A 27,980-nucleotide genomic window follows, 5' to 3' on the forward strand; every position below is an offset into this window, starting at 1 on the left:
AATCACTGTTGTCCTTTAGCAACAAATGAGTGTGAGCCTTAATGAGATTTTTCCAAAAAAGGCTTTGCAGCACCTCAAACATTGCTCATATACTGTCTCAAAGTCAGAGTCATTTCCCTAAAAAACATAGAAAGAAAAAGCTGTCACTTTAACCAGGGCAGGATAAAAAGGCAGTGTGGCATGTTTGGTTCCCTAAAAACCAAAAAAAAAAGAAAAATTGAAGATAGGAAGTACAAACAATACTTACATAATATGGATCTTCAATAATAAGTTGTTTCTGTGGAGATCGTAGCTTCCAAGAAGTTCAATTTTAGCTTTGCAGTTTTTAACTTGATTAACTTTTCTATTCAAATCTCTGTAAAATCAAAACATTAACTTAGTTTTTAAACCTATGGTGTCAGGTTAAACATGGACATCGCCTAGGGCAATGTAGAATGCACATATCACAATCCAGCCAAGTAGTCTGGTTTTAAAGTGAAGTAAACACTTAAGAAAACTGTATAAATCTTTAAAGGAAATATACAAGCTGCAGTATAACTTGTATAACTTCATTGTATTTTTACTGGTATTCTATGTAAAAATAGATTCTGAATAAAGTATTTTAAAAATTCTGATCTTTTAAAGATAAAAAATTGACAATGATATGCAATAAAGACAGAAAGGAACAAACTATTCTCCCTTTCTTTTGTGTCAAGCATGATGGGAAAATGAGAAAGAACATTTCACAGACTGAAGCAAAGAGCTTCAAAGGATGCTAAGATGTCATCTGATTCAGCTCCTTGCTTCTAGGTCTGTAACTAAATCATCCAATATAATTAATTATCAATCACATTTTTAAATATTTCTTAAAACAATCTGAATTCATTCTTTTCCACTTTTTATCATAATTTCTTTCTTTTTTTGTTTTTGGCTGGGCAATTGGGGTTAAGTGACTTGTCCAGGGTCACACAGCTAGTAAGTGTCAAGTGTCTGAGGCCAGATTTGAACTTAGGTCCTCCTGACTCCAGGGTTGGTGCTCTATCTACTGTGCCACCTAGCTGCCCCTGGGCTGATAATTTCAACCAATTAAATTAGTATTCCCCCACAATTTTTTTTGCAGTAGACTACAATTGTATTCCCACCTTTGTTATACTGTTTTCATCTCTTTGCTTTCCTTTGTTCAGCATCCAATATATAATAAAGTCTTGATGCTTCTCTGCAAGATCTGTACCTTCCTTTCTGTTATTCAGGTGCTCAAAACAGTCTTTATGCCCTATTTCAAGCATGTTCTACTCCAGCTAAAGAAATTATGGTGACTATCTCCTGACTTTTACATCAACTATAAATTTTTCAGCTTCTATACTACACTTTACTCCAACCTACTCTTTCATCTTTCAATGCTTATTTGAGTAGGAAATTTGGGCCTATTTCAGAATTCTTAGACTTCATCACATTAATTCCTTTACTGTATTTTAAAATTTTAAAGAGTGTAAATAAGTTGAAACTTAAATCTAGAAAACTCAAAGCTTATCAGTTGTAACTTATTTTGGAAAAACCAATCAATTTCCACATGAGCTGTTATATTACAAGGTTTTCTACACAAATTGAAACCATAGTTGATGATAAAAGCTTAGCCAACTAACATTTTTTTTAATGAGTAGTTCACATGTTAGGGAAAGACATCACTATATTCAACATAGCAAACAGCCGTTTTAAAAAAATAGTCCACTGTAGTTAACAAGTATTTTCTTTGGTTGAAGAACTGAATGCAGAATCTAAGGTCCATGGATGGAATCCTGGATTTATAACCTACCAGCTGTGTGAATTTTGTCAATCTTTCAGAGCCTCAGTTTCCTCATTTCTTAAATCCAAGGTTTTGACTACATGACGTCTAAGTTCACTTCTACTTCAAGACCCATTGGAATAGTTTCACTTTTCTCTAATTCACCTATCTTGTCCACCCTATTTTACTTGGTGATGTCTATTATTAATGTGCCTATCTTGTTTTCTTCTAGTATTTTTTTTTCCATTCGTCCAATTACCTTTTTCTTCTGTGTTTCCACAATAGCCCATGAAATCTTTTTTTTTTTTTTTTGGGTGAGGCAACTGGGGTTAAGTGACTTGCCCAGGGTCACAAAGCTAGTGTGACCCACCCACTGCACCACCCAGTTGCCCCCCATGAAATCTCAATGATCACTTCTCTAAACATAAACCCTAACTTAATTAGATACTATCTATCCTCTATTAGAATATACAAATGCTCTAGGAGGATAAGAAGGAATTAAGTGGTTTGCATAAAGACAAAACTATTTTCTAAGAGAGAGATATTTAGCTTTTATTTTAATTATTTTCCTTTACATTACAAGTCATAATGAAGCCTTTACTTTCTCAAATTCTAAAATACTTGTCATTTATTTAAGTTCACTTCACTTTCCTGAAGATATCTTAATAACCTCAAAAATATTTTCTGACAACACTGATACTTTGTGTCACATATAGGAAGATCAAAAGATAAAAAATAGTAATGGTTATTTTAATGCAACTATGAAAAAGAAAAAACAAAATAACTTCTACCCAAGTAGTGATAAATTGGAGGCAGAGTATGGAATACTTTCAGTTTACAACATGATTTTAAAAGAACAAAATAAAATTTAAGATGAGAATACACAATAGATAACTGTTTTGGTTTGCCCTGCTGCTTTTACACATCTGCAAGTGATTCCAAGTAACAAACTTTCCTCTACAATTAATATTTGAAATCATACAGGTGGACTTTTTCTTTCCAAATACATAGAAGAGTTATGGGGTATGTGTGAATGCAAAGGAAATAAATACATATAGTTAATAATAGCTAATAGCTAACATTTATATAGTGCATACTATATGCCAAGCACTGTACTAAGTACTTTACAAATTATTATTGCATTTGATCCTGACAACAACCCTGGGATGTAAGGGCTACTATTAGTCTCGCTTTATAGAAGAAACTGAGGCAAACTGAGGTCAAGTGACTTGCCCATAGTCACACAGCTAATAAGTGTGTGAAGCTAGATTTGAAGTCAAATGTCCTTGACTCCAGGTCCAGAACTCTATCCCCTATGCTACTTAGCTCTGTCACTGATATGAAACCATTTTTATAAATTGTTACATATGTTTGATATGAAATTGGGTTTGTTATTAGAAGTGAATGGTTATAGTCTTATTTAGTAAATATTCAAGTTATCACTCTGTAACCAGTACTAAAATATTGATTTTGAAAGTTGAATAAAAATGAAAGACTTGTATAAATTAGCCAAGAATAAACTTGGTATTTTAAAATAATAATGGCAGGGTTTGTAGTAATTGCAGAAATCATCTCAATGTAATGTGTTTTTGCATGTGTGCACACACTTCTCTACGCCAATTTCATTGACACTGGAACTCTCAACTGATGAAACACAGCAAACTATAATGTAGTAGATAATCTTTGAGAGTTGCCATGACTGGAAAATTCATTAACCTGCAGTAAATCTGATGATAAGCCTTTCCAAATTTAACTATGCCAGGAATGAGAGACAGTTGGTCACCAAGTCCATTCTTAAAGCCTTTCCATGTTAATAGGAATAGCATACTTTGGTGATGATCCTCTTTCAACTTAGCTAGGATGGCTCTTAGATAACAGACAATTGGCAGAGTTATACTCAGAGTCTTAACTACCCAACCTAGAATGACTGAATAAAGTTGTAATTTAAGATTGATAAAAAAAAATTCATAGAAATTAGTTCAAATATTATTTAGCCCAAAGTAGAGACAGGTTACAATTTAAGAAAAATTGAGTATTTTGGCTTCCATTGTAAATATTGAATTGTGTTGGGTTCAGCTAGGTGGTGCAGTGGATAGAGCACTGGCCCTGGAGTCAGGAGGACCTGATCAAATCTGACCTCAGACACTTGACACTTACTAGCTGTGTGAACCTGGGCAAGTCACTTAACCCCAATTGCCTCACCCCACCCCACCCCGCCCCCCCCAAAGAAAGACTATTGAATTGTGTTGCTATGATGTTTAACTACACACAATATTCACAAAGAGTATCACTGTTATAAAAACCCAATTTGATATTTTAAGACAAATTTCAACAGTTCTGCTCTCCCTACACTTTAAAAATGTTAATGAATAACAAAAGACCTGATTTTTTAAAAAGCAAATGTTGGCTTAATAATATAATCAGTGTAATAGTCAAGATTTCGAGATTGTTTAAATGTTCATCCTTTAACATGAAACCCTAAAGTTAGTGCAGTTGTCAAATTTCCTTTTATCAATCAAACTTAAATCATGTTACAAAAAGAGGGGAGAGGAGAGGAGGGAAACTGCAATGCTCATGACTCACTTTATCAACATCATATAACCCCGATTCAGAAAATACAAATCTTATTATATAAAGCAGTGTAACACAACCTGCCTTTCTTCAAATTAAATCAGACTAATTGAACTTTTCTTTATCTTAGCATGCATCTTCTTGTAAATAAGTCTATCTGCCAATTCTGAATTACTCAGGGCTTGTTATGATTTGAAAATAATACTCTGTACATTATGACCCCATCCTACGAGAAAACAAAGATCATAAGTCATTGCTGGCAGTGTATCATCTGACCTATTTACTGGTGTTAAATACAAATGGAAATACTTTTAAAATGTCATTGTTACAAAATATGATTACCTCAGATTGCTTTCATCCATACAGAGTATATAATCAAAAGTCAGGAAATCTTCTTTGGTAATCTAGAATTGAATAAAGTCAAAAATACAAGGTTTAGCAACTAAGTCTATCTAGCGGACTTTCTCCTCCAGTACACAAATTATCATCTACATGAATTACTCACTAATGTAGTAATATAATGGCTAACTCTTTAAGTTATCAATCAAAGAACAATCATTGTGAAGTTTGCCATTTTAGCTTGTTAGCAATTTTTTTTTTCCATTTTAGCTTCTTAGTAATTAATTCAATTCAGCCAATCTATGACAGAGATTCCAGGAACACAAAGACCAAAAAAAAAAAAATACATCTTTTCCTCAAGGAGATTATATTCCCACTAGGGTAGAAACCCTACACACAGGTAAGTAAATGCAAATATATAGAGAATAGTACTACTATGGTGAAAGCACTAAGAACTAGAGGGGAATCAAGAAAAAGCTGGTATAAAAATTAGCACCTAAACTGTGTTTTGAAGGCTAGTTAGTTAGTATGAGGCAGAGATCATGAAGGAATGGATTCCACACATGGGCGGCCCACCTGTGAAAAGGCATAGAACTAAGAGAGGGTTTGTTGTAAATAGTAAGTAGCAGACAAGTTGGACTGAATGGCAAGGGCATGATGGGAAGTAATATGAAAAAAGATTGGTAAGGTATTTAGGAGCCACAGAACTAAGGGACTTAAATGTCTAGCTAGAAGATTTTATATTTTATCTTTCAACTAGGATCCAGTGAAGATTTTTCAGCAGAGGAGTAACATTCTAGCATATTACAAGTTCCATCATGGGAGGGCTGTTTTATTTTTGTCTTTGAATTCCTATATATGAATTCAAGGATACAAATTATGTTTAAACACCTTTGTATCTATCTGAGGAATTTAATTAATATTTACTGAATTGAACGGTCAGATCTGTGTTTTAGGAATACCATCTATGTAGCTGAATTGACAACAGAATACTGATGGGAGAGACTAGAAGCCAGGAGACCAATTTATAGTAAGTATAATAGTAATAACTGGTCTTGGCTATTTAGCCCATTACAGTTTTCAATATATTTTCTCAATAATGATATAAGGTGGATGATGTAAGTAGTATAATTATTTTACATATGAGGAAACTGAAGTTCATATTAGTAAAGAAGACTCATTCAGAGTCACACAGCTAGAATGGAAGAGTTAGAACTTCAAATCAAGTGTCCTGAATTCAGATTTCCTTCTACTATCTTATACTACATATTCAACATGGATAATTTTACATTAATTTCAATACTTTTTAAAAAAGAAAAATATAAACTTAATATTACATAACAGTCCCATATACATAATATCCATTAAGTACCTCATAATATATGTATATAGAGCATACATTTAATGTATGTTCCATTGTTTGTCTCAGGTTTCTCAACAGCAAAATGGGTGTAATACTAGTACCTACCTCCCAGGTTTGTTGTGAGGCTAAAGTGATATATTTGTAAGGCCCTTAACATAAGGCCTCACAAACAGTAGATGCTATATATAAATGCTATCATCATCATCATGCTCATCATTATGGACATTTTGACAATGAAATATAAATGAAAAAACTACCTTCTAAATTCATGTCATTTTATATATAAGGGATCACTACATCAAAATATTGTAAGTACACTATAACAAGGTCACATGAAAATCACTCCTGGAATGGCAATAACATTGTCTTAAAGCCCCAAACATTAGAAAAGAGTCTATGTAATTTCCAGACTTAAGATACTTTGATCAATGCAATAGTCAATTATGATTCTAGAACACAGGAAGCATGATTCCTACCCTAAGCAGTAAGATAAAGAACTAGAGGTACTAGAATAAGAAATATATTTTCAAACCCAGCCAATGTATGAATCTGTTTTGCTTAATTACAGTTATTTTTTATTGAAAGGTAACATGTCATAGTAGATAAAAAACCAGCCTCAAAGACAAAAAAAGTAAAAATACTGCCTCTGTCACATATCAAGCAGAATAACCCCAGAAAAATCACTTAACCTCTAAGTATTCTAGACAACTCTCTAAGACTGTAAGTTGCAGAGAAGATGCCCACCTCCATTACTCGTAGAGGAAGATTACTGACCCAATAGTTCTCTATACCCTAGCTTCTTAAACTGTAGATCGCAACTTCATATGGGGTCACATAACCAAATGAGGAGGTTTGAAAAAATTTAGCAACAGACAAAGGGTAAGTATATCTATTTTATGTACCTACGTATCTGGCATTGCATAAAAATTTCTTGGGCAAAAAGGAGTCATGAGTAGAAAACAGTTTAAGAAGCCCTGCTCTGTAATAGTTAAATCAGTCTGTAACACTGTATGAAAGATGTAGGTGCAAAGCAGATAACCTAGTGAATGGAATCCTACTGGGGTAGAAAGTGTTGAAGATAAAATTTCAAAATGTCATATTTTTTAAGTGTTATTCTATACCAAAAAGTATCTTCTTTTCTATCATGCTAGTTTTTAGTAGTCTAGAGAAACCTATGGACCCCTTCTCAGAATGTTTTAAAATGTATAAATACAATAAAAAGGGAAAGCAACTATATTTAAATATAATTATTAAAATATTTTTAAAAGGGCAACTAGGTAGCGCAGTGGATAAAGCACCGGCCTTGGGTTCAGGAGGACCTGAGTTCAAATCCAGCCTCAGACACTTGACACTTACTAGCTGTGTGACCCTGGGCAAGTCACTTAACCCTCATTGCCCCGCCCCCAAAAAATATTTTAAAAAGAAAAAAGTTCATAGGTCCAATATTAAGAACCTCTATTAACTATTATTATATTATTTTTATTATGTCATCATTATCATCATCATTATAATAAATATATCAATACTATCTCCACAAAGTCATATTCTTATAGCTCACTGTGCTGTGGAGGTGACCCTTAGGTCTGTTATGCTTGAGAGTGGAGTCATGGAACAGATTGTGTCTGCTTTTTAGGACCAGCTAAAGTACAGCGAAGTTCATCTCTAGGAAAACCTTCTGTCCCATATGCCCATTAAGCAAAGAAACATATATAATGGCTCTTACTCCCATGCAGCCTCCTTCTGCTTCTGTAACAGTGGTGGAAAAAAGAAGCATAGGGTGCGAAGAATCAGTTTTTATGTTATCTATAAAGATTAACAGCTATTTGGTATATTACATGTGAGATATTTAACCTATAATCACTCAATCGACATACTACTAGTGGAACTGATTTATACCAATCTTGATATTCTCATTAAAAACAAAACCAGAAGACAGAAAGAAGCTATTGCTAATTGGAAGGATGGCTCATGGGTTCTCCTTGATGATGTTGGTTTTACTATGTGTCCACAGGCAATAAAAAAAATATCAATTCATGGAACATCTGATCATTTCATATTAAAGTATTCATGGGAAGAATTTGCAAAAAGACTGCCCTAACTAAAATTTTGGCTTAGATAAGCAACATCCCTCACAGGCATGCAAAGGGAAAGAAATTACAGAAGGAGCTCAATGAGAACCTCTGAATTAAATACATGTACATTTTGATACTTAATGCTTTCAATGCAAAGGGGAGAACAGGAAGGACAACATAAACATATGTTGCAAAATATGGTTCAGGAGTAAAGGAAGGGGCCAAAGTCTGACTGAATATGCAGAAACCTCACATCTATAAAATACATCTCTTGAGCAAAACATCTTAGGGCAATAGACATGGAGAGCACTGAATAACATCATAAACATAAGACTGATTTTGATGCACAGGAAAAGACTTTGTTACTGATGTGAGCCATATCTGAATTGGCTATCTTTGTATAGTCAGGTCAATAATTTGTTAGAGCAAAAATTAAAATTAATAAAACCTGAAAGAATAAAAATAGAAAAAGAAAATGGCACACAATAAAACGAACTCCAACTTGACCTATTTAAACAAGTTAAGATGAAAAATAGTAATTGGATATCAGAAAACACATCAACACAAATTATAACAATTTTATACAGAAGTCTAACTGGTATAAACCAATTGATAAAAAAAAAAAAAGGCCAAAAAAGACATAGAATCACCTTACTTAGGAAACATATAACTTACTTGCCAAGTAGAGCATTATGGCAGAAAAAAGCAATGCTAGTTTAAAAACAAAAACATATGAGAAAAATTTTATGGGGAGAATGTTAAAAAATAAGCCATATGACCTCTAAACAGTGAGAAACAGTAAAGGGAAAAAGCATTTTGAAGAAACGTTGGAAAGACACAACTGAATAACAATCACCTTGAGGGTAATGACAAATAAAAGAAGAAAGTAGAGAACAAACACACTGATAGCCTTGTCATAAAAAGAGAATGATGAGAATCCCCAGCGTGAATGAACCATTCATGAGACACTCATGGGAAAATATAAATAAGAGTTGAGTAAGATGAATAAGTATGGATGGCTTGATAGACAGTAGGATCACTTGAATATCTTAAAATATTTAAGCACTCTATTTTAATTGTTGTAAAGATTTTTTAAAAAAAAACTTGTGTCATTCAGCAAGCAATCAACAAAAGAATTTTTGTTACCTCATGTTCCTGAGGTTGCAGCTAATTTCAAAATGTTTTAGATTAAGTTTCATGTTAAACTTGTAAACACTTTCCACAAGAAATTAGAGGTTCTAATTTTTAAATTTCCATTACATCTGTTCTATAAATATACCAATGATTCCAATTTTGGGTTAATTATAGTTGTGAATTTTCTTTAAGATTTAGAAACTGGCAGATAGCCATAAAACCATGAAAGATTTTTAAGTGTTATAATAGCTGAGAGAAAATTTGACTGAATCGCTTTCATTTGAGGATAATCAGCCTAGTAATAGCCTACAAACTTCACTTTAGTCCTACTCAGATGTATCATTCTATCCTTAAGGTGACCTTGGGTTCCTGAAAGCTACAGCAAAAGTCCAAGCTCTGGTAGGGCCTGTCAAACTAGTAAACTTCAAGTACAGGCCTAACAAAGAATGACTTTAGCTAAGTTTAGAAAAGATTATCACCAGAAGGTTGGTCACTAATTAATACTATTTGGCTACAGAAGCTCAAAAAAACCATAATGGAAAGGTTATGAAATAGTGAAAAGAATAAAACCACATCAGTAAAACTGTATTCTTTGATGTAGTGAATCAATCAGCAAGCATTTAATAAGGACCTATGGCTACACTAGGGACTGGGAATACAAATACAAAGAATGGAAAGCATTGCTCTCAAGGAACTTAAGACTGTCCGTGAAATTACGTAAAAAATCTAGAGAAACAGACAGGATTTCACAGAATTATAAGCCTTGTTGAAGAGGAATAGAGCACTAAACCAAGGTAGAAGTATGAAGAAAATTAAAGCAGCATGAAAAAAATCTAATTTTAAAAGGGTGGTATAGAGGCTAGGGACTGAACCTGTGCCATTATAGGTACAGAAAACTCCTAGGTGAGGCAACTCTCTCTATGTATGCAGGTCTGCATCTTATAGGCTTAAAGACTTGCCAAGAATACTTAAAGATTAAGTTCCTAGCCCAGGATCACTGAGTTTACCTGTTTCTATGGTAACTTTAAGTGTTGCCTAAAAATTATGAGGACAAATTAAAATATTCAAAAGCTTTCTTAAAAACATCAGGAAAGAGAGAGAAAAATCAATACAGGCTAACCTGAAAAAATGGACTCAAGAATTTGTAAAAAGTAGGAAGGCAGAGACCAGATGGCAGATTAGAGGCAGCAATCCAGCTGAACTCTCCCAATATTCCCCTCCTAACAACTTTAAAATAACTCCTTCAATCAAATTTTGGAGCAGAAGACCCAACAAAAGGTCAAAGTGCAGCATTTTTGTAGTCTAAGACAACTTAGGAATTCAGCAGAAGAGGTCTGTTACATGAGAGTTTTGGGAGCCAGTCCAGAGCATAGAAGCAACATAGCTTGGCAAGTCACAAAAGCTTTGAAGAAAACACCTTAAAAAACAGAACTGGCCAAAAGGGGTGAAACAAAGGTACAAAAGCTTACTGAAGAAAATAGTATCTTAAAAATGAGAATTGAGAAAGGGGATGCAAGTGACTCCATGAGACATCAAGAAACAATCAAAGTAAAAAAGAATGAAAAAATAGAGGAAAATATGAAATACCTCATTGGGGGGAAAAATGACCCAGAAAATAAGTCTAGGAAAGATAATTTTTAAAAAACCACACTACTTAAAAACCATGATTTAAAAAAAAAAAGAGCCTGGACATCATATTTCAAGAAATTATCAAAGAAAACTCTCCTGATAGCATAGATACAGAGGACAAAATAGAAATTGAAAGAACCCATCAACCACCTCCTGAAAGAGATCCAAAAATGAAAACTCAAAGGAATATTATAGCCAAATTCCAGAGCTCCAAAGTCAAGGAGAATATATTATAAGCAATGAGAAAGAAATAATTCAAATATTGTGAAGCCACCATCAAGATAACACAAAATTTAGTAGTTTCTACATTACAGGAATAGAGGGCCTGAAATATGATATGCAAGAATACAAAGGAGCTAGGATTATGACTAAGAATAACCTATTCAACTAAACTTGGGGGGGGAGGTGCGAGAATGGACATTTAACAAAACAGAGAACTTTCAAACTTTCCTTATGAAAAGACCAGAGCTGAAAAGAAAATCTGACTTCCAAACCCAAGAGTCAAGAGAAGCATAAAAAGGTAAACATGAAAAAGCAATCATAAGGGATTCAATAAAATTAAACTATTTACATTCCTATGTAGGAAGATGATACATTTAACTCCTAAGAACTTTATCATTATTAGGGCATTTGGAAAGATTCTACAGAGACAGAGGGCAAGAGGGAATGAATATGAGTTGATTATGTTGGAATGATCTCTAAAAAACAAAACAAAAAAATGAAGGGATGAGAAAGAGGGATACACTTAGCGAATGGGGAACGAGAGAAGTGCAATAGCAAAAAAAATTCTCACATAAAAGCAGTGCATAAGGAAGAGCTTTTATAGTAGAAGGAAAAATGGTGGGGGGAGGCAGGCAATGCTTGAATTTCACTCTCATTAGAATTGGTTCAAAGAGGAAAGAATATATATATATATATACACACATCAGCTGGGTATAGAAATCTATTTTACTCAAAAGAAAAGTAGGAGGGAAAGAGGATAAGAGATGGAGATACATCAAAAAAAAGAAAAATGACCTATATGTACAAAAATATTTATAGTAGCTCTTTTTTGTTGTGGCAAAGATTGGGAAACTGAATTCATTGATTGAGGAATGGTTGAACAAGGTTTGGTATATGATTGTGATAGAGTACAGTCGTGCTATAAGAAATGATGAAGGGATGGTTTCAGAAAAAACATGGGAGGTGATGCAAAGTGAAGTCAGCAGAACCAGGAGATCACTGCACAACAACATCAATGTTGAAATGATGATCTGTGAAAGACTTTTCTACTCTGATCAGTAGAGTGATGCAAGAGAATTTCAAAGGACTCATGATGAAAAAATGTTTCAGAGAGAGAACTGATGAACTGAGTGCAAAGTGAAATATAATTTTCTTGCTTTCTTTTTTTTTCCTTGATAAATATGGCAAATATGGAAATGTGGTTTTTCATGATTTTACATGTATAACTGATATCATTTGCATGCCTTGTCACTGGAGGGGGGAAGAATAGGAGAAAGGGAAAAAATTTGGAAATCAAAATTTTAAAAGAAAAGAACATTTAAAATGGTTAAATAATTTTTATAAGAAAAATGCATTGGGGCAGCTAGGTGGCGCAGTGGATGGAGCACCAGCCCTGGAGTCAGGAGTACCTGAGTTCAAATCTGGCCTCAGACACTTAAAACTTACTAGCTGTGTGACCTTGGGCAAGTCACTTAACCCCAATTGCCTCACTAAAAAAACAAAAAAGAAAAAAAAAGAAAAATGCATTTATAAAAAATAAATTAACCTTTTTAAAAAAGCTTCTGAAAATGACACCATTTTCATTAAAATTCAAATGTGAGAAGTAGCCTTAAAATTATCAACAGTGAAAGGAATCAGAAAAGATGAAGGCTACAAAAATATTTGGTCTCACATCTAATGCAAACTATTTTAGAAAGGCTTAAGTCTTCTAGATACTTCCTCTAAAACAATTAGTACATAGACTAGATTATAAAACCAGAAGCCAGAAATTAAGAACTATTAGTATTCAGTGCAAAAAATAATTAATTCAATAGTAAGGAATTTGATAAATAATTATCAATGTCCAAATTATATTTAGCTCACTCAATCAGAATATCGTACATTACTAATTTATATCTTTTAAAGTAAAAGAGAATGTTTCTATGGCAATTTTATGTTGTGAATTTCCTGACTCATATCCGTATAAACTGTTATTTTAAAAAAAAGCAGATAATACTTATTTTGAAGGTACAAAATAATCAATATATTTATAAAAAGGAGTTAATAAAATCTGATAATTAAAGGCAATTATTATTTATGAGTAATAAGTACTTCCCCATCTCTAAGGGGGGGAGTTACTAATTATTTTTGTTTGTTTGTTTATATAGTGCTTTACTGACAAATGGTTGCCTTTTCTTATAACCTAGAAATCATGAAAATCAAAAGAAGCAAGAAAACATCAGGATAATAGGAGCACAGTGGTACTAGATATGCATCGATAAAGAATCCAGTGAGGAGACAAATATTTCTTTCATCTAGCTACTTGGCAAATCTCTATCTCTAGCTTTTGTAGTAAATTTTTTCCCCCCAATAAACCAAATAGGTATTTACTTTACCACTTACTGAGTATATTCTCTGGTCTAAACGAATGCCTCTTCCGTTCAGTGGTATAGATAATTTCACAATAACCCACTACAACACTTAGCATACCGGACATATAATAGGTGCTTAATTACTGTTGATGGATTGATTGATTTCTCATACTCCATCTTGCTGAGGGGGAATTTAAAGATATTCAAAGTAAGACTGTGTTCAATAAAAGTTTTTCTATTAAGCATGTTGGGTATAATTAAAAAATTTCTACTAATTAAATCCATGCTGTCTAGATGTCAGCTTTATTCTCTGACACACTCATTTCTAAGGCCCAGTTTGTATCAAACACACAGCTTGAAGGCTGAAACAAAAAGCTATCTTAGCTGTTTTCAAATAATGCTTCTTAACCTTAATCTTTGAACATGTGTGTCTGTGTGTGTGTGTGTGTATGTGGATGAAGAAAGAAGTTTAGTTCAATATAGTAGTATATAATTGGTTTTATTTATATTCCTATGAATTTAAAAGTGTTAATCTTAGAAAAAGGTCCATTGGTGCCACCAGACTATCAAAAAGGTCTGACACAAAACAGTGTAAGTAAGAGCTCTGCTTCAAAGGGTAACATCAATAAAGTATGAGAAGAAGGTAAAATGACCATAAGATCTGAACCAAAGTGTTCCCACATATTTTCCATATCTAAAAATACATTTAAATACAAAAAGAACTATATGGAAAATACAAATTTAATTTTAAAAAACCAAACTTTTTTCTGAAAACAAATTGTTGGTTTTAACAAAGATTATGTTTTATGGAGAGAAAAAAAGAGCAGGCTGTTTTCCACCATTGGGCATGCTTACCCAAATATTCCAAGACATGATTACATATGCAAAGGTAACAAGAATAATAACAGGTTTCTGAAACTATCATCACCAAATTACAATTGTAAACCAGTCTTGTAGAAACCACTATAAAGCAGACACTTAATACATGTGGATTGAATAAATGTAAGGTGTGATTCCCAACAAATATCATTCAGTGGAAAGGCTAGTTAGTTCTTATTAGAGGAAGTTCTGCAGATTTTATTTCCTACATATTTCTTAGGCACTCAAAAACTGTAAAGATTCAGATGCCTCTGGCCTCACCTAGTAATGCACACTCCCAACTCTGAGTATATTCTACACTCTCACTGATTAACAACCTATCTGGCATAACCTGTACCGCTAGTCTAAAGGAATACCAGAAGACCTTCTAAGTTAGAGACGATAAAATAGTAGGTGAAATTACACCCAAGTGCTTCTTCCAGATATTTATCATATGATATAAAATAGTAAAAACAAGAGAGCTTTAGGAAAAAATAACTGAAAGACCCTGTCTCACAGATGGATAGATTTCCAATGAAGGAATGCATGTACAAACACATACAATCTAGAAATATCCTGCTATACAACTTATATACAGAAACTTAAAAAAACCTATAAAACTATTTCTTTGTACAATGAAACTTATGTACAAGGAAAATTTGAGGAAAGACTCCTCAAATATTGATATGTATAGGTTTGATACATGTTTAACTGAAGAATCTCCACAATTCTCTCTGAACTTAGGGAACAGAAGTGATGACAGACTTCCAAAGTACTAACAAAACTTACCTTTACCTAATATTTATGCAATTTATGCATTACAAATTGTTGGAAACAAATAATCAGATCATGTAATTATCACAACAGCTATATTTAGTCCATGGTTGGTTTTATTAAAAGTTAAATGTGGTCGGGCAGCTAGGTGGCGTAGTGGATAAAGCACTGGCCCAGGATTCAGGAGGACCTGAGTTCAAATGACCTCAGACACTTGACACTCACTAGCTGTGTGACCCTGGGCAAGTCACTTAACCCTCATTGCCCCGCAAAATTAAATTAAATTAAATTAAAAAGTTAAATAGTCTTTAAATAATGTATGACTTTGAATGAACATTATGCAACATCTGCAAATAGAGAACAAGCCACACATTGAAAATTAAACAAGATCTTTTCTACCTGTCTTGCTTTATGAGTTGTATTAATGCCATGATTTCTTAGGCAGTTTATAGCTCTTGCATCTGGGGAACGCCCCACATTCCAGTCTGAGACAGCACCACTGTCAGTGATCCACTGTAACACAAAACATATGATATGCATTTTGAACAAAGTTAAGGTACAGTACCTGCCTGGCAACATGATTCATGGTAATGCCATGCTTCTTCATGCAAGTCTGCCCTCGATAATCAGGGGGGTTTCCTATTTCATATGAAGATGTTGCTGCACTGTCTATCCTCCACTACAGGGGAGAAAAACAAAAACGAAAACAAAAGAACATTTGACATTTTCCTCCCCCAAAAGATGTATTATATGGGATGATCAATGCAAGATACCAAAAGTTACTAGTAAACAAACTTACCTTATCTGAAATATTTTGATCAGCTACAAGTTTCCTAAAAACTGCTTCTGCTATAGGTGAGCGACAAATATTACCTTCAAAAACAAAGACAGAATGAAAAAGATTTAAAGTTTATTAAGTCTAAGCAGTCCCTATAATGAATTCCTGGAAACTAGGTTGTAAAGATGAATACGGGTTGTTTTGTGAGGTTTAAACAAGACAAGTATGTAAGACATTTTGCAAAGAATAAAGTACTATATATGTCTATTGTTTATCTTTCCTCTCTGAAAAAGTTATAACTAGAGGTTGCTTTTCTAAGATTGGTCATTAAATAAATGATATGTTCACATTAGCAAAGATACAATGATAAATCTACAATCGGTGTCACAAAATTTTATTGCTACAAAGGACCTTTAGAGATCATTAAGGGCAGCAGATCTCCAATTTTTTGGTTTCCTGATACTTTTACATTCTTAAAATGACTGATGAAGGAAGTCACGAAGCTTCTTATGCTGAGCCAAGATTAGAACTCACCCCTCTCGACCCCTAACCTAGTGATCACTTTACTATATACCTCATTAATCCATGGCTACTGTAAAATACCATAATGGCCCTGAAAATCCTACATTTACATGTTAATTGGCTAGGTTTTTTGCGTCAAATTCATTCACATTTTTTGACCCATAATTAACACTGGAAAACAACAGTAAGTACTTTAGCACTGAAGTCACACACTAAAAGAACTTTTTCTCTACAAATATAGAGATGTTTTAAAATAAAAATAAAGTTCAAATAAAAGTTTAAATAAACAAGATTAACACACTCTACTAACTCCAACTGCAGTGCATGCAACATAGTTTAGACAATATGTGTGTGTGAGATGAATTTTGAATCTATGCATGCTAGTGAAATCTGTCACAAACTGGAAACTGTGGGTTGCTGAATGTGAAGTAGGTAAACTCAAAATTGCAATCTTTATGTAGAAGTGAAAAAAGTCCCAGAATCATGGACTTGAGCTTTAAGGGACCCCTGAAGTCACCTAATCCAATCTCAGTATTTTACAGATAAGGAAAAGGCTCAGAGAGGTTAAGTAACTGGCTCAAGGTCATCCCAGTAATAAGTGGCAAGAACAAAAATCCAATACATGCCCTTCTGACTATAAATGCAGCATCCTTTCTACCACTACTGTACCAATCTACTTCATATATCTGTTATATTCCTTAATCTCATTCATTTTAAGATTTATATATATATATATGTAATTATATATATATATATATATATATACATAAATGCTGTTTTTTAAAAAAATCTGCTACAATTTAAGAATGGTTATAATCATCTCAAAATGTCAATAACTTAATTTAAAGAAAAAATTAAATTACTGATGATTTTAATAAAATGAATTGTCAAATTTTTAGTGCTCTAAGTTTGAAAAGCAAAATAATATTCTTCTGTCATGGATAAACACAAAATAAGTATGAATGCAGAAAAAATACTAAGAAACTAAAGCTAGTGTAAGCAAAGACAATAGATTTAGTTTAAATAATGAAAATACGAAAAAAGAAAAAACTAATAATGAAAATACAGAAACACAAAATAAAAACATCCACAAAACATAGTCTATTATATTTATCACTTGGTATTCATAAATATGATTAAAGACTGTTGTTTACTCTGTATGAAAGTTTCAGCTGCAGATAGCATGAAACCTAATGAATTGTAATCTTAATTAGTTACATGCAAAATACATTAACAACAGAAGAATTTAAAAGAAACTTAGAATTTTGTTTTTCTAAAATCAAACTTTTGCCAAAACCATCTCTGTGACATCAAAAGGTCTGCTGTCCTGTATCAGAATGCAAACTGTGAATATAATATGATAAATAGCCTCATTCAACAGAAAAACATACATATGTGTATGTGTGTATATGTATGTATGTATGTATGTATGTATGTATGAATGAATGCATGAAATTAATGCTTGAGAACAGAGTACTTTCCAAAATCAATGACAGTCACATAAAAGAAGAAAGTCTACAAAACTGATGAATTTTAAAAATGAAAATATAATTGCACTGTATTAGGCTCAAGAAATTTGTATACCCTGTGTTATTTCATAGACAATCATTTGTATGAAGAACAGTATTCCAAAATGTTAGAATACTAAACTATCTTTAAAAGTCCATTAAAACAGGCAGTTAGGTGGCACAGCAGATAAAGCACCAGTCCTGGACTCAGGAGGACCTGAGTTCAAATCCAGCCCTCAGACACTTGACACTTACTAGCTGTGTGACTCTGGGCAAGTCACTTAACCCTCATCCCTCCCCCACCATAAAAAATCCATTAAAATTAAAGCTTTTCCATATGGGGTTGAGCAGGGCTTCTTAAACTTTTCCATTGGAAACCCCTTTTCGCCCTAAGAAATTTTTATACGACCCCAGGTATATAAGTATATAAAAACAGGTATACATAACCTTTTACTGTTGCCAAATTTTTTGCAACCCCTACATTCATTACATGACCCAAATTGGGCTGCAAAACCACAGTTTAGAAGTTTTGGAAGCTGAGGAGATCACTGGCCATTTCTATTATTGTAAAAAGACAATGGGGGGGCTCTAGGTAACGCAGTAGATAAAGCGCTGGCCCTGGATTAGGGAGACCTGAGTTCAAATCCGCCTCAGACACTTAACACTAGCTGTGTGACCCTGCACAAGTCACGGGGGGCGACCACCATAGTTTCTCTGACAAAGTATTAAAAAGACATTTGAGAGAAAAGAACAAAAAGTGCAATCTTTTATTTAGAATTTAAATAAAATTATTTTATCATACAAATTTCCTTCTGAAACTTGTGCTAGTGGTTATTTTTGGAAAAAGTAAGAAAAATATAGAAATAAATTTACAAGGTAGTATTTTATCTTTCCCAAATTTAAAAAATAGCTCCCCTGCAAATAAATACAAGTAAAAATCTCTTACTAATCATTTGACTGTCTTTACAAAGAACTCTCATTTTTAAAAGAGCTAGGCGAACAAATATAGCAAATGTGAACAGATAAGAAAACGTATAATGACAAATGATAGATCTGGCCGTATGTTCTCTGAAAAAGTATGACTTTCATAGTGATAGTGTATTTTACAAGCACTTGAACCTAAAAATCTTTTATATTTTTCCTTCCAGTAAAAGCCAAAAAAAAAAAAAACTTTGCCATTTCTTCATAACGTTGTATTTGTATAAAATACGAATTTTAGGAGCAGCTAGGTAGCACAGTGGATAAAGCACCAGCCCTGGATTCAGGAGGACTTGAGTTCAAATTCGTCCTCAGACATTTGACACACTAGCTGTGTGACCCTGGGTAAGTCACTTAACCCTCACTGCCCTACAACAACAAAAAAAGAAAAACGAAAGAAAAAAAATACAGTTTTCTTCCTTCTCTACTACATGGACAAATTAGCAGTCAATTTGTGGTTGAAAAAAGTAGCAATTTTATCAAGGAAACCAGGTTTTAAGAAATGATATACAGAAACACAAGTCTGTCACACTAATAATATTTTTTGTTATGCTAGTTTACAGAAACTATAAATGAGAAAACTAAGGGAATTGTGCTGAGAAATATTTATGTAAATTGTTTTTATTTTGTGTTAATGTTCTAAGAACTAATTCTTAGTGCTATTTTAATTAAAATAAATGCCAAGAAAGCATTGCATACTTTTTTTTTTTTGCGGGCAATGGGGGTTAAGTGACTTGCCAGGGTCACACAACTATAAGTGTCAAGTGTCTAGGCCGGATTTGAACTCAGGTAACTCCTGAATCCGGGCTGTGCTTTATCCACTATGTCACCCAGCTGCCCCCGCATACTTTTTTTAGAGATGCAACACTATACAAAATTTGGAAACTATCACAAAAAAATTTGTCACAATTGAAAGAGAAGCACTGATGAGAAAAAGAATGCTCAAAACTATTATGTAAGTAGATTTTTAACAGTATTTGACAGTCTTCGTAATGAATTTTCTTTGTTAAGATGAACAGATTTTGTATTACTAACTCCATCTCCAGGGATATAATTGAGTTACTGTGTGAACACCTTTTCTCCAACTTTTCCAGCACGAAGAGAGTTTCCATCAACATTTCATTCTGATTCTCTTAATAATTTAGCAAGATAAACTAAGCTTTGGGCAGTGGAAAATACAGAGATAACTGAGACATTACAAAGAGTCACTAATATAAAAAACATCTAAGTAGGTAACTCATTTAGTAATTTAAAAATTAATTTTAAACTTGTTTTGAAAATATATTATTTAATATCTAAAGATAACGTTTTCTCCCCCAAATTTACTGACCTACTCTTGAAGCAACTTTAACATTTTTCCTCACTTTTATCTCCACAAGTTTTAAATTACATAACTCTCAGATCATCTTTGTTCATTAAGTTAAAATTATACTTCATACTATGTACCACAAAATAAACTCCAAATGGATAAATGATCTAGATATAAAAACATCATAAACAAATTAGAGAATAAAGGAAAAAATAATCTTTTCAGATCTAGTGTTAGGGCCAAATTCAGTATGGGGAGTTAATTGGGCAGCTCGCCATAATATTGGGGTTCAGAAATAACAGGGGACCTCTAGGTCCAGAGTTTCCCCTTCTCCAAACTGCCTCTTTTCCAGTTATTTCTCCTAGACTAATGAGAAATTAACAGCCTCTTTTCCACAAACAAATCAGATTTTATTAATGAGAACAATAATACAACACAAGTGGAGTTAATAAAGCTAGGGATAATGAAAAGGAGGATAGAGAAAGTAAGAATGTAGTCTCTAGGGTAAAAAGGCCCCCAGGTACCTCGAATAAGCTCCGCTTCCTCAGCTACCCTAGCTGTCTAGAAATAATAACAATAATAATAATAAAATAATTGCCAAGCCTATTGCTTTACTGGATTCATTCACCCTCTTGGGTTCCAGAGTGGAAAGGGAGGGTGAGAACTATCACCAACATTCTCTTTTCATACTAATTAAATCATATTCATACCTGATTAAGTTTGTTTTAAACAGGGTAATAAAGATGTGAAAAGAGAAATAAAAACTCTTGCAAATTAGTGATATACATTAATGATGACACAGAGACAAACTATTTAAATAATCTGATAGTATATTCATACCTTAATTATAGATCTGTGCTAGTCTGAGGTGTTGGAAGGAGGCAGCAGAAATAGTAGGGAGTTGGGCACAAAGATGGTTGTGGACAAAATGTTCCAAAGAACAGAAAATCCAAAATTCATAAATAATCAGTTTTTGAATGCACCATAGGTATGCTTACCCAAGTAGTTCAAAGTGTACAAATAGAAAACAGCTTATCCCCATTAGGAGAGAATGATTTTATGTGGCTAATTTTTCCAGATAGCTAAAAGATTGTTGTTTTGCTGCTTAAAGGCAACAAGATTTGTCTTTATTTTTGCTATTACAGATGGACTTGCCAGCTTTAATATAACATAGAGATTTTGCACAAAATTGGTATTTAATAAATGTTTGATTAATGAATAATTTAACAATGATGACTGAATCATAAGTTATTCCATTATGATGCAATATCTGATGATCATAAGGAACAAAACCATACAGGAAGTTAGATAAAGAAACTCATATCAGATTCAACAAACATTTATTTATTTATTATTGGGGGGGGGCAGGGTTGGTAAGGCAATTGGGGTTAAGTGACTTGCCCAGGGTCTCACAGATAGCAAGTGTGTCTAGTGTCTGAGGCCGGATTTGAACTCAGGTCCTCCTAATCCAGGGCGGTGCTCTATCCACCGTGCCACCTAGCTGCCCTTTATTTTTGTGTGTGTGTCAACAAACATTTATTAAGTGCCTACTGAATACAAAGCACTATGCACTGTGCAGGAGGAGATTTACTATTCAGAAATAAGACCAAGGTTTTTGCTCTCATGAAGCTTACAAATCTAGTGCAGTTTCTCCAAACTTTTTTGAAATGGCTCCTATCAAGGAAAAAGCTTTTGAGCACATTACAATGTGTATACAAATACTTATTTACATGCTCATATTACAATACTAATAAGTATTTACTTTAGAAAAACCTCAAAGCTATCATCAACCAAGTTGTCTACTATAAGCAAGAAATAAAATTTAGGGAAATAAACCGATTTTCAATGCTAACACCCTACACATCAATATACCCAACAATTTATCTTACCCCACAGGATTGTGAGTAAAATGCTCTATACGACTTGAAAGTGCTATATATGTGGTCAATATATTCAGGACTGTGATCCCATCAATGTGAGCATTCCTTTAATAATTGCAGATCATACTCATCCATGCCTTCTATTTCTGTGCATTTCTTGTCCCTATCTTTCCATAAATCCCACAAGTTCTACCCAAGGAGCCTAGAGGCCTTCTAGGTCCTTTTTTTTTTATTGGGGGAAACAGTTTAAAGTTTTCATTCTTTATTCTTGATACACAGATCACAGATTTGGGGGCTAAAAGAGACTTGCAAGATCATCTGGGCCACTTCATTTCACAGATAAGGAAACTGAGGCTCAGACAGGTTAAGTGATTGTCTAAGGTCACACAGCTAATAAATAAAGGAGAACAGGTTAAGTATGGATTCTTTAATTCCACAACCATAAGTCATTTGACTATATTAGCCACCATGAATACTTCTCTGATTCTGTTAGTAACAGTAGCATTTATTTTGCAGTCTTTTAATTATGCATATTATTTGTAAAATTGCATATTTTAATAAACTGTACATCTTCACCTGACGCCTTTGCACAATCTATCCATATCTAGATGTTCTCTGTTCTTCAAGCTGCTTCTTAGAATCTCAAGCTCCTTTCTAGGCTCAGGTCAAGTATTACCTCCTGTAAGGTCCCTTTCAGATTCCTCAGCCGTTTAGTATTCCCCTCTTCTCTACCAAATTATGGTTTTATTTTCTACTTGCTTCTCTATGTACATGTTTCTTTTTCCAGTATAACATAAACTCTTTACCTTGGGGCCTATTTCATCCTTAGCTCTAGAGCAGGGATTTCTTAATGTTTGGAGGTTTTTCTTTCGTGATTTCTTTTCAGAATTTTTTTAAATGTGTAAAATACATGCAATTTCAAAGGAAAACAATTATAACCAAAATATTATTTAAACTAGTTCATAAATTCCAGATTAAAACTCCTGGCCAACAGCCTAGCACATTTTCTGATATATAGTAGGCATTTAAAAATATAAGTTGAATTGAACTGAATATATCACTGCCTTGCTAATCAATATGCTAAGTTTTGTATCTCTTCCAGATCGTTCTAGAGAGCTCAACACAAAGCAGTTACCTGCATTAAAGGTTTGTTGAATTAAAGAATTACAAGTAGAGGAAAGGGACACGCACTGGATTATTTATTATGACCTTGAATAAGGGTCATGGGGGAGACCAGCTCATATCATGTGAAGCAGTCTGGTACATTATTACACAAGTCATAAAGTTAAACTGAGGGGAGATATTCAGGTTTTCTCCCAGAAATTAACATACTTACTGATTTTTGCCAAGTGAAACATTTCCTTAATAGAAAATTGCAAAAAATCTCCAAACTGTCTGAAATTCAATTGACAAAACTAAAAGCAAATATTTGGGTTCCCCTAAAGTAAGCATTGCCATGTCTACTCCTGAGGTGTAGTACACCAGTATACACAGCATTTTACTATGAACCTGTCAATGGTTTCCAAACTTCAGTGTTTATTTGTTGAAGAGGACAGTAACTTTTCAGTGAATTAAGATAATAATTTTTCTGTCTCAGAGCAAAGCTTTATTCACACTTACTCTCTTCCCAAAATAGAGAAATAGCATTACAGGAGTGGAACAAGTATATTTAGATGTGTTTAACAGGCAAAAAAACCACTGTAAAGCAAAGTTCTTAAGTTGGGGGGGTCCATGAAAAACTTTGTCTGTAGAATGAGAGAGAGAGAGAGAGAGAGAGAGAGTGAGAGAGAGAGAGAGAGAGAGAGAGTGTGTGTGTGTGTGTGTGTGTGTGTGTGTGTGTGTGTGTGTGTGTGTACACACGTACACACAGGTATATGTATATATGTCTGAGGAGCCCATAAGCTTCACTAGGCTAACAAAAGGGTCAATGACTTGCACTAAAGAACCTTTTAATGTTTAATTGTAATTATATTATTTAAAAGATCAAGCACTGGTTTGATAACCTTTCATCTGAAATTGAGTTTTTATAACAATATAACATATAATACGTTATTATCCAGGGTAACATTTCTTAAGACTTCCTAACAAACAGGTGTACTGTGTAGATAGCACTTATCACCTGACTAGCTTCTAAACGGAGGTACTGCTACAGATTATCATATAACCTTGACCAAGTTAATTAACTTCTCTGAACCTCCAGGCTCCCAAAAACTATGTCCTAAATCTTCTTTTCTCTTCCCTTTATACTACCTCAGCTGGTGATCTTATTAGCTCCCATGAGTTTAATTATAATCTCTAAGGAAATGATTCCAAAATCTGTGTCCAGCCCAAGTCTTTCTACTGAGCTGTCTTGAATTATCAACTGCATTTTTTTTACATCTCAAACTGTATATTCCATAGGCACTGTGAACTCAACATGTCCAAAATAAGAACTCATCTTTCCCAAAAAATCCTTCTCTCTTCCACCTTACCTGTCACTGTCTAAGGCAACACTATTCTTCCATTCATCCATATTTACACTCTTGGCGTCATCCTTGACTCTTAACTCTTCACTTAGCCGACATTGCCAAATCTTTTGATAATTTACTGAATATATCCTTATTTTTTTACTCTCATTCACCCTCCAAATCTAATCTTTTGCTAAATAGTCCCCTTTCTATCTTGACATCTACTTCTCTCCGCTAGTAGTCAATACCCTTCCTCTCAGGCTATCATGACCCCTTGGACTATTTAAGAGCTTTCAAATTGGTTTCCCTTGTCTCAAGTCTATTCCTATTTTAAACCAACCTCCTCTGAGCTGCCAAAGAGATTTTCCTAAATGTCAAATCAGACCTTGTCATCCCCCACCACAAAAACACTCAATAACACCAGTGGCTCCTTATTACCCCCAGGATTAAATATGTCTTCTATTTGGCATTTAAAGTGCTTCATAGGGGGCAGCTAGATGGCATAGTGGATAAAGCACAGGCCATGGATTCAGGAGGACCTGAGTTCAAATCTGGCCTCAGACACTTCACACTTGCTAGCTGTCTGACCCTGGGCAAGTCACTTAACCCTCATTGCCCCACCAAAAAAATAAAAATTAAAAAAAAAGTAAAGTGCTTCACAGCTTGACCCCTTTTTACTTTGCCAGTCTTACACTACTTTATTCCTTTCAATGTACTCTATGATTTCAGCCACACTCCCATATCCCCATCTCTGTGCCTTTGCGTGGCTGTCCTCCATAAAATGGAATGCTTTCTCATCTGACTAGTTTGTCAGACTTCAACTCATAGGAACAATTTCTGCAGGAGGCCTTTACTGGTCCGCCCACTTGCCAGTCTGCTAGTGCATCACCATCATCTTCTATTTCTGTTTCTCTCCCATATGTATATATGAGTATCTGTGTATGTGTATCTATGTTTATATTTTGTTTGTCCTTTACTTTTTTTTTTTTTGGTGAGGCAATTGGGGTTAAGTGACTTGCCCAGGGTCACACAGCTAGTAAGTGTCAAGTGTTTGAGGCGGAATTTGAACTCAGGTCCTCCTGAATACAGGGCCGGTGCTCTATCCACTGTGCCACCTAGCTGCCCCTTGTCCTTTACTCTCAAAGAGGACCATCACAGATGTCATGACTTGTAATGAATTGGATTTAAGCGAAGAACAGCTGTGCAAAGTCACCCAGTCTCACTTTCTCCTCTAGAACCATCTGAATCCAAAGATACATTATCACGACCTCTAGAGATGGCCCCAGATGTTTAAGGTAATTGGGGTTAAGTGACTTCCTAAGGTCACTCAGACACTGGCTCAGGTCATATTTGAACTCAGGTCCTCCCAACTTTAGGGCCAGTGCTCTATCCACTGTTCAACTTACTTAGGAGCCCTGTTTTACACATATTCATATGTATGTGTGTGTGTGTGTGTATGCACACTACAAATATGTACATAGGTATGTATACATATACATATATATTTATAAATAAATATTTGGTGAGTTTTTGCTGTCTGCTATGTAGTAAATGACCAACTTGATTGAATTCTCTTAAGTTTTAGTATCCGTATCCTTAAGTTGTGTTTATTCTTATAGGTACAACTTACTTCATGAGGCTAATATGAGAGAAACACATTACAAAGTACTATATTTTCTTCAGATATTCTTTTTATATACTTCAAAATGCACTGAAATAGCAATATTCTCAACACTTTCCTAAGATGTTTTAATGCATAAATTCACCTCTGCACTTCAAGAAAGAAACTGGGATGAATCCCAGTTCAAAGATATCTCTGTAGTTAAGTAACAGCTGCCTTTTTTAGATTGGCATTTATCTTACACAAACAGAATGTGTAATATTCTTGCCAGAGTAAAGTACTTGCTGAAACTACCAAAGTAATACACTCAAGTGAACTGAATGACTTCACCAGTAGCTTTACTCTTCACAATAACTACCACCCTCTTGCCCTACTTTCTTCAGATGCATTAGAGTTCTTTGAATTGTTTTAAGAACCCACAGCACTGTCATAAGAGACAAGGGTTATTATTTATCAATAACCAGAGTGAGGGGGGCAGCTAGGTGGCGCAGTGGATAAAGCACGGGTCTTGGATTCAGGAGGACCTGAGTTCAAATCGGGCCTCAGGCACTTGACACTTACTAGCCCTGGCCAAGTCACTCAATCCCCATTGTGGGGGGTGAGGGGGGACAGAGTGAGGCAAGGCAAAAATTTAAATAACATAAAATATCTTGCCATAGTAATAACAAAGCTGTCTCTCTTCCTATGAGGAAAAAACAAAATAATGGACTTGAAATCAGGCTGATCCTAGTTGCAGTCCTACTTTAGATACAAGACTCTGTGACTGGGTACCTCACCAAAAATTTATGAAGTGACAACTGCCAGGCAGTGGCAGTTGATGGGAATACAAGGAAAAAAAATATCTTTACCCTCATGAGCTTACATGGGGAAGGGTAAGGATACATACATGTACTGAGATAAGTAAATACAAAGTATATGAGTACGATCAAGAAAAAACATGCTAACTTACCGAAATACACAGAGACCAATGTAGGTGCTGTCCTTTGAAAGATGAGTGGTTGCTAAAATGAGATGAAGAGGGAGTTTTATTACAGAAATTGTCGAGCGCCTGTGAAAATATTGATGAGGGTAGCAGTGGAATGTCTTGTATTGGCAAAAGTAAACTAGTTTGCCTAAGTGAGAGAGGGAGCAACCAGGAGTAGGGGCAGATGGGGGAGAAAGGAGGGGAGAGGAGGGAAAGTGAGGGTAATAGAGAATAAGAAAATGAAATAAGACAGGTCTTAGAAATGATGGAGGGCTTTCGATGCCATGCTGAGAATTTATTTTCACCCTTGGGCACCAGAGAAATTGAAGATTGTTCAGTAGGGTAGTGACAGGTCAGATCTGTGTTGGGTCGCTGAATTTCTCTGCGCCTCTGTTTCCTCATCAGTAAAGTGGGACGAGCTGATAGGTCCATTCTGAGGATCTAAATCAAGCAATGGAAGTTAAGGTGCAACCTAAAAAACACCATACAGATGCCGACTATAGTCAATAAGACCAAGATAACCTTTATCAGCTAAAAGGGGAAACGAGTGAGGATCAATGAGATGGGCACCTGGGAGATGAGAGGGGAGGGAGAAAAAGCCCCCAAGGACATAAGGAGAAGGGGGAATGGCGGCGCCGGGGTATCTCTCTCCAAGTCTATTTCTCAGACCCCAAGAATACGGGACACGATCTTTAAGCCCCCTTCCTCGTCAACCAGCGGGACCCAAAGATGGAGTGGGGAGAAAGGGGATGGAGCGGCAGTACTTTCTTACCCAGACACACGAACAGCACAGACCTGGTCCCCTCTGCGGCCATTTTTATTTCCTACTGCAGAACTTCCCGACTTCCGGTCCACTAAACGGAACCAGCGCAGGAACACAGAGCATGCGCAGTGTGCA

At 34.6% G+C, this 27,980-nt stretch overlaps 1 protein-coding gene across 1 annotated transcript; it reads right to left on the reverse strand.

Annotated features, from left to right (window-relative positions):
• Positions 1-27,980, reverse strand: ACP1 (acid phosphatase 1). The gene is given in 7 exon segments (XM_043987607.1): positions 1-117; positions 248-283; positions 286-355; positions 4,676-4,737; positions 15,641-15,754; positions 15,875-15,948; positions 27,855-27,980. Coding segments are annotated over 7 exon segments (501 nt in total). The 5' UTR covers positions 27,898-27,980; the 3' UTR covers positions 1-15.

Source organism: Dromiciops gliroides, chromosome 2 (genome assembly GCF_019393635.1).
Source record: "Dromiciops gliroides isolate mDroGli1 chromosome 2, mDroGli1.pri, whole genome shotgun sequence".
NCBI lineage: Eukaryota > Metazoa > Chordata > Mammalia > Microbiotheria > Microbiotheriidae > Dromiciops > Dromiciops gliroides.